Source organism: Orycteropus afer, unplaced genomic scaffold (assembly GCF_000298275.1).
Source record: "Orycteropus afer afer isolate SDZICR_OR568_19922 unplaced genomic scaffold, OryAfe1.0 scaffold00726, whole genome shotgun sequence".
Classification (NCBI taxonomy): Eukaryota; Metazoa; Chordata; class Mammalia; order Tubulidentata; family Orycteropodidae; genus Orycteropus; species Orycteropus afer.
The window spans coordinates 80,369-88,106 of NW_006922313.1; the positions used below are offsets into that span (position 1 = coordinate 80,369).

Here is a 7,738-nt window from a genome sequence, read left to right on the forward strand (position 1 = left end):
TTAACCCTCTGACTCCCGCACCCCACCACCATTACTGGCAGGATTTGAAGGGGCCATTAAGGCAGAGCTTTCCACTCCGAGGGGGCAGGGGTGACCTCAGACGATTGTCGCCATTGCTTTGTTGGGACGGAGACAACACAGGTGGCAGGCTCCCCGGAGGCAGCCCCGGCCCCTCCACCCTCGGCGGGCCCCACCCCGGCCATGGCCGCCTCCAGGCTGTGCCAGGTCGGGAGCTCAGGTATGCGGAGGCGGGACAGCACTGGGAGGCAGTAGGAGGGGCCGGTGGCCGGGCGGCAGACCTGAGCGGACAGTCTCGTCTGACTGAGCCTGACGGGCAGGTGAGCAGGGGCCCGGGAGGAAGAGGCTCAGGGTCCCCCGGGTGTGTGTGGGTCAGGGACGGGGGCTGGGGGCCGGGACGCCCGGGTGTGGGGGAGGGGGGCTGGGGGTCCGGACCCCTGCGTCTCAGGGAAGAGGGGAGTGGGAACCGCAGCTCTCCGTGGGCCTCGTCGGCCCTCCCCTCCCTGCTGGTCCCCAGGGCACCTCCAGGCGGGCAGAGGCTCTCTCCGTTCTCAGCACCATGAGCGCCACCACCGGGTAAGTGCCCCCCTGCCCTCCCTGCCCCCCGCCCCTGACCCCGTGACCAGCCCTGCGGGCCGCGTGGACCCCAGTGTGGCCACTAGGAAGGGGCTGGGCTGCCGCCCTCCCTGCCTGGCTGGGCCCCTGCTAGCTCAGCAGGGGAGTGGGATCCCGGCCTCAGACGTCCCCGCTCGGAGCCTCGGTCCCTCCTCTGGGAACGGGGATGACTTCCAGCGTCAGTGCTGGGCGCCTTCCTGCCTGGGCTGGGCCTGGCCCTGGCAAGGGCTCTGCCATTGCCCCCGGTGGCTACCGACTCTCCCCTACAAAATGAGGACTGTTGACAGGGAAGCTGAAATCTCCCGGAAGGAGCAGCAAACAGGCACAGAGTTGGGTGGGAACAGTTGCATCGGAGGTAATCAAATTGTGTGAAGACCTGACTACGGGAGGCAGGACAAGACCAGGGGTTTGGCGGCTGAAAGGGTTTCTCAGTCCCTCTCAGCCCCACCTGAGCTTGGAGCTCCTGTTATTTTGGTTGGAAACATGGGGACCCCAGGATTCTTCTTGGAGAAGGTGACTTGGAAGGGGGTGTTGAAGGGAGGAGGCAGAGGCGGGTTTGGCTGGGGAGAGCCTGGCCCCGAGGGTGGAGGGCAAGATTCTCCGTCTGTGACAAACATGAATGCTATTGTCACATACATTCCTGTTTCTTGAGCAACCACCATGTCCTCAGCCCTCAGCTCCAGCGTTGTACTAACAGATACTGCGGTGACAAACACACCCAGGCTGCTTCGGGCGTGAACGCTCCCAAGAGCCCCCCAGACGGCTGCTGCGGGGGAGGGAATGGGGCAGGGGAGGTGAAGCCCCCTGCCCGGGGTCCCACAGCAAGGCAGTGGCAGGTGGGGGCTCCGCACCCAGCTCTGTCGTACATTAGACGCCACACTCCCACCGCCACCCAATAGCACCGCCTTCTCCGTCTTCTTCAAGCCCAGCTCTGGCCCTGCCCTCTCTCCCCTGTTGGAACCCTCCATGGCTCCCCACTGCTCTCCCAAGAAAGTCCGCACTGCCCTGCGGGATGCTCTGCGGGACCTGCCCCAGGTCCTCACGACCCTCTCGCCCCTCTCTCCTTTCACTAGCCCCGAAGCAGCCCCCAAACCAAGTGCCAAGTCCATCTATGGTGAGTGTGGTGGCAAGTAAAGCCCAGAAACTGGGTCCAAGGGAGGAGGGCTGGGAGCCGGACTCCCGGGTCCGAGGGAGGCGGGGCTGGGGGTCAGGACCCCTGGGTCCGAGGGAGGCGGGGCTGGGGTCAGGACCCCTGGGTCTGAGGGAGGCGGGCCAGCGGCCGGACTCGTGGGTTCCTCTCCCCACCTTGCAGAGCAGAGGAAGCGTTACTCCACGGTGGTTATGGCCGACGTGTCCCAGTATCCAGTCAATGTGAGTCTGGGGTCTGTGAGCCACCGTCTAGTGGGGGAAGCGACGGGTCGCTGAGAGCCACTAGGGGCCCAAGTGGAGGGAAGTGAGGAGATGGCCCTGCTACCCAAGGGCTCTCCCCCGCCGAGCCTCGGACGCGGTGTTCAACTGGGGCTCTCACGTCCACCGCAGCCTGCCACCCTGTCCTGGAACCAACCCCCGTCCTGGTAGTCAGGCTCCAGGGGCGATTCGGATGCATTCTGGGCGAGCAGACAGCCCGCAGCAGGTGCCAGGTAGTACCACCTGCAGCCAGCAGGGGGCACTGTGGCCGCCCACGCGAAGGCGTGGGGGCTCCGCGTGCCGCTGGGCGCGAGGGCGACCCCGTGTGACTGAGCAGAATCGTTCCGTAGGGAGCTCTGGGCTGTGATATTTACGGGGCCAGACTGTCTGGTCTCTGTCCCGCGGAACCACTGGTGGGTTCATACCGTCAACCTTTCGTGTAGTAGCCAAGCACTTAAGTGTTGAGCCGCCAGGGCCCCTCACTTAGAGAGTCTTAGATAGGATGCAGGGTCTCTGGGTGGTGCAACAGATAAGACACTCAGCTTCTAATGGAAGAGCTGGAAATACAAGTCCCCCCAGAGGCACCTCGGGAGGCCTGATCTGCTTCCAAAAATCACCCACTGAAACTCCATGGAGCACCCCGTCTGACACACGGGGTCGCCGTAAGTCAGAATCGACTCCAGGGCAACTGGTTAGACATTTATCAGACCCCCTGCCCTGCCCTCAAAGAGCCTCCAATCTCGGTGGGAAGACAGACCCCAAAGAAAGAGAAACAGAGGGTCTTGGGGGGGAAGGCGAGTTGAGGGGCAGGTGATCAGAGAAGGCTTCCTGGAGGAGGTGTTCCAGGCTAGAAGCGTCTGAAGTGCCCCGCCCCCTGCATCTCTGGCCTCACGCTTTCTCTGTGGCCTGTGCCAGCACCTGGTGACGTTCTGCCTGGGTGAGGACGATGGTGTACACACTGTGGAAGATGCCTCGCGGAAGCTGGCCGTCATGGACAACCAGGGCCGCGTGTGGGCGCAGGAGATGCTGCTGCGAGTGTCCCCCGACCACGTCACGCTGCTTGACCCCGTCTCCAAGGTGCTGGGGGGTGCCCTGTGAGTGGAGGGGTGGCTGGGCTGAGCCGGTTGGGGACCCAAGTCTGAGTCTTCACCCCTGTTCAACCTTCCTCTGTGAACACTGGCAAGTGACTCCCTCCCTCGTCTCTGCACCCTACCAACCTCATCTGTAAAATGGGGGTGATTGTTTAAAAAGTCAGGGTGCTTATTCCAAAACTCGTGGCTTGTCCGTCCCATGCCCGTACCTACTAACCACTGCTGTCGCCATTTTGTGCCATTACTGGCTCCGGGACCCAGCTCACCGCCCCGTCCCACCCCGCAGGAAGAGCTGGAGTCGTACCCGCTGGGCGCCATCGTGCGATGCGACGCGGTGGTGCTACCCGGCCGGAACCGTTCGCTGTTGCTCCTTGTGTGTCAGGAGCCCGAGCGCCTGCAGCCAGACGTGCACTTCTTCCAAGGCCTCAGCATCGGGGTGAGCGCTGCCCGCAAGGCAAAGATGAGGCAGGAAGTGGGCGGAGCCTGAAGAGCCTGGGCGTGGCCTTTACTCTGTGGGCGTAGCCTGGGGAGAGGCGGGGTTAGCGCTAAGGCAGGGTGTGGCCTGAGAGATGGGCGGGGGCGGGGCTAAGGGAGGTGTGGTGCGAGAGGGACTCTAGAAGGGGGCGCGGTTTGCAAATCGGTTGGACTCGGGATCCAGATAGGATGAGGAGATCGAATATGGAATCGTCTGAGGGTATAGACAGAACACGGGAGGGTGTGGGGAAGCAGCTAGCAAGAGTGTAGGGCCAAGTGTGTGATGCAGGGGATACGAATCCAAGAACACTGCAAAAAGGAAAGAAAAGAATCCCTGGGCAGGGCCACCACGTGTGGGAGCGTGACCTAGGGCAAGGACATGGAAGGCCTGAGTTCAAGGCGTGGGCGTGAGTCCACAGGCGTGAAGGAATGGGTCAGGGGCGTGGCCCAGGGAGGACAGTGGGTGGGGCCGGGGAGAGGCGGGGCCTGATTGCATGATTGGCAGGCGGAGCTGATTCGCGAGGACGTCCAGGGGGCGCTGCACAGCTACCGCTCGGGCCGCGGAGAGCGCAGAGCAGCGGCGCTCAGGTGAGGGGCTGGAGGGGGAGCGGAGGGTGGGGAGGAGAGGGAGGAGGCTGGACGCGAGGGCAGAGGGCCCGGCTTGCGCTCCCTGGGCCTCAGTCTCCGCGTCTGAGAAATGGACCGATAAGCCCAGCCTGGCACAGAACAGCGAGTTTTGAGTGGAGTCGAGCAAACTCTGGTTCAAGTCCTGCCTGGACCTTCCGGATATGTTTACCGGCCTCTCCGGGACTCAACTTCTCCCTGTTCCAGCTCTCAGTTTCTCCGCCCTCTCTACCCTGGCTCCCTTTACAGAAGCGCCCACCTCCCCAAAGCTAGGATTTCTCCCTCCGCGGAGCTTTTGGGCCCAATGTCCCTCATCCTGAGCCCCGAATTTCTCCCTCCTTGGGGCCCTCGGGCGAACCAGCCTCAGTTCCCCCTTCTCCCTCTGCAGGGCGACGCAGGAAGAGCTGCAGCGCGGCCCCTCGCCCGGAGCGGAAACGCCGCCCCTACAGCGCCGCCCGTCGGTCCGCGCAGTGATCAGCCCAGCGGAGCCCGGCGCGGGAAACAGGCGACCCAAGTCGGAGCCCATTCCCGAGGTGGAAGAGGCCCGGGCGCACGGCCTGGTGGCCACCTTCAACAGCGCTTACCCTGCCTCTCCGGACTTAGGGTCCCGGGGGCCTGACATGGCCAGTCTGCAGGCAGAGCGGGAAGTGGTGAGCAGACGCGGGGCCGGACTATAGGTGGGGCTACGGCGTGGGGCTCTGGTAGCATAGTGGCTAAGGCACTTGACTGCTAACCAGAAGGCTGACGGTTCAAACCCACCAGCCACTCCTCGGAAGGAAGGTTGGGCAATCCTACTTCCGTAGTGATACTGCCTCGGAAACCCAAGGAGGAGTCGCTATGAGTCGGGGCCGACTCGACGGCACATAACAACAACAACAACGGCGTGGGGCGGGGCTAGAGGCAGGGCTAGGAGGTTGGCGCGGGACCAGCCATCTAGAGGCGTGGCTAGGAGTTCTTGGCTGAGGGCTTCAAACCACCCGAGCAAGAATCTCAGGCTTCAGGAGCCCCACGCGTCCACGTTCTCTGGCCCCCAGGATATCCTGAACCATGTGTTCGATGACGTGGAGACCTTCGTATCCAGGTTGCAGAAGTCTGCGGAGGCGGCCCGCGTCCTGCAGCACCGAGAGCGCAGCCGCAGGAACCGGCGACGCGCCGCTGGGGGTGAGGCGCGCCCCCTAGTGGGAGCCTGAACACTCACTCTCCCGCTTCCTCCAAATGTCTCCTGTCTCCCTGGGGCCTCCCCTGGCACCGCAGGCCAGGTCGGACTCCTCATGGCTGACTCACTCTGACCCTCTGTCTCGTCTTCCCCATCACCCTGTCCGCCCCGCCCTCGACCCCACAGAGGGCCTGCTGACGCTTCGGGCCAAGCCGCCCTTGGAGGCAGAGTACACGGAGGTTCTTCGGAAAATCAAGTACGCCTTCAGCCTGCTGGTGAGGACACGTCCGGCCTGGGGTATTGGGGGCAGAGGGATGGCAAGGAGGAAGCCAGGTTCAAAGTGAACCTGACTCGTCCACGCCCCGCAGGCCAGGCTGCGCAACAACATCGCTGACCCCTCCTCCCCAGAGCTGGTGCACTTCCTGTTCGGACCCCTGCAGATGGTGAGACCCACCCCATGGGCCTCAGTTTGCCTCTGCAGCAGGGAGGTCGGGGGTTAGACTTTAGGAAGCTCTCGTGCCCACTCCCGCTCCCGTCGCAGATCGTGGACACATCGGGCGGCCCGCAATTGGCGAGCGCTGTGCGGCGGCCGCACTTGACGTCCGAAGCAGTGGTATTGCTGCGGGACACTGTCAACCCACGTGAACACGCGCTCTGGATCTCGCTGGGGGACTCTTGGACCAGGCCTGGGTGAGGGGCGTGGCTGAGGGCAGGGACTCGGTGATTGGAGGGGCAGAAGGGGCCTGAGAAGCAGGGGGCATCCTGATTGGACAAAAGGGTTAGCGATCGGTCTTAGCTAGAAGGGTGTGGCCAAAGAATGGAAGAAGGATACAACCTGGGACAAAAGCTGGGATCTGATTGGAGGAAAGGTTGGAAATTAGCGTGAGCGGTCTGACTATCAGATTGGGATAAAAGCAGCGGTTAGATGAATGGGGCGGGGCTACAGGGCAAGGGAGGAGCTTAGAAAAAGTGTGACCGACCTATAGGCTTGTAGAGGAGGCGGAGTCTGAGCGCTTCGCGGCTGACTAGGGCGGGGCTTAGGTGAAAGGGGCGGGATTTGTGTAGCTAGAACCTGGTTTGGAAACAGGCGAGTTTGAGACGCTGGGGCGAGGCTTGGCAAAAAGGATCAGAGGGGGAGTGGTTGGAGGAGAGCTTAGTGTAGTTAAAGGCAAGACTAAGCCAGAGGCCGACCCCCACAGGGTGGAGCTTCCCCCAGAGGAGGGGTCCCCCTACATCCCCGAGTTCTACAGCGGCTGGGAGCCCCCGGCCACCGACCCGCAGGGCCGTGCCTGGGAGGACCCGGTGGACAAACAGCTACAGCACGAGCGGAGACGCCGGCAGGTGAGGCTGAGGGTCAGAGGGCGGCAGAGACAGGAAGTCCGGGCGCAGGCCAGCCCTCCCTGACCCACTGTTCTCTTCCTTCCTCCAGCAAAGCGCCCCCCAGGTCGCTGCCAATGGGTGAGTGTCTGCCCAAGCTAGGTGGGGCAGCTGGGGTCCCGGAGCGCTGCCTCTTGACGCTGACCCCGCCTCTTTTCTTTCTGTCCCTTTTTTTCTCCATCTGCCCTTCCCGGATCTTGGCAGGTGGGTGAGGTGGTGAGGAGGCGGGGCCGGGGCTGGGATAGGGGAGGAGCTGGGAGGGGAGGGCGGGGCCCAGACTTGGATTCAGGGAGGAGGGAGGGCGCTTGAGGCCCAGATGGCGGGGTCAGAGGGAAGAGGGGCTGGGAGGGGGACCCTGAGAGGGTGAAGTCTGAACAGTTGGACCCCTGGGTCCTCAGGACTGGCAGAAGTAGGCAGTTTGGTGTTCGTGGGACTGGGAAGCTCCATGCCTGGGTCCCTAAGAGTACAAAGCTCAGGGTATTTGAGCGAAGAGCTTGGGGAATCAGATCATTGAGTTTGAAGAAGACCTTGGGTTGGGGTTGGGGAGCCCTGAAAGCTAAGAGAAGCGAGCTTGGGGCTTCAAGGGCTGAGAACAGGTTTCTGTGTTAGTGGTGAAGGCTGGGACAGTGGGCTTTAGGTTCCCCAAGGGCTCAAGCAATTGTCAAAGTCCCTGGTGGGTATTGAGGAGCTCTGGTGGCACCATGGTTAAAGCATTTGACTGCTAACCAAAAGGTCAGTGGTTCGAACCCACCAGCCACTCCATAAGAGATAGATGAGGCAGTCAGCTTCAGGAACGATTGACAGCCTTGGACACCCTGTGGTGCAGTTCCACTCTGTCCTCTAGGGGCGCTGTGGGTCAGAATGGACTCCAGGGCAGTGGGTGTGGTTTGGGCTTTGCTTCCATGAAGATTGACAGCTTAGGAGACCCTGTGGGCAGTTCCACTCTATCCTCTAGGGGCGCTGTGGGTCGGAATGG

General features: G+C 62.7%; 1 protein-coding gene across 1 annotated transcript in view; it reads left to right on the plus strand.

Moving 5' to 3' along the window:
• The first annotated feature begins 577 nt into the window (after positions 1 to 577).
• Positions 578 to 7,738, plus strand: part of EPS8L1 (EPS8 like 1) — an 11,362-nt gene continuing 4,201 nt past the window's right edge. Inside the window, exons 1-13 of the mRNA XM_007957264.1 lie at positions 578 to 594; positions 1,707 to 1,747; positions 1,946 to 2,004; positions 2,956 to 3,117; positions 3,418 to 3,567; positions 4,111 to 4,193; positions 4,618 to 4,879; positions 5,264 to 5,390; positions 5,572 to 5,660; positions 5,754 to 5,828; positions 5,927 to 6,075; positions 6,585 to 6,726; positions 6,815 to 6,843. Coding sequence (XP_007955455.1) covers positions 578 to 594; positions 1,707 to 1,747; positions 1,946 to 2,004; positions 2,956 to 3,117; positions 3,418 to 3,567; positions 4,111 to 4,193; positions 4,618 to 4,879; positions 5,264 to 5,390; positions 5,572 to 5,660; positions 5,754 to 5,828; positions 5,927 to 6,075; positions 6,585 to 6,726; positions 6,815 to 6,843 — 1,385 coding nt within the window. The remainder of the gene's footprint in view (positions 595 to 1,706; positions 1,748 to 1,945; positions 2,005 to 2,955; positions 3,118 to 3,417; positions 3,568 to 4,110; positions 4,194 to 4,617; positions 4,880 to 5,263; positions 5,391 to 5,571; positions 5,661 to 5,753; positions 5,829 to 5,926; positions 6,076 to 6,584; positions 6,727 to 6,814; positions 6,844 to 7,738) is intronic.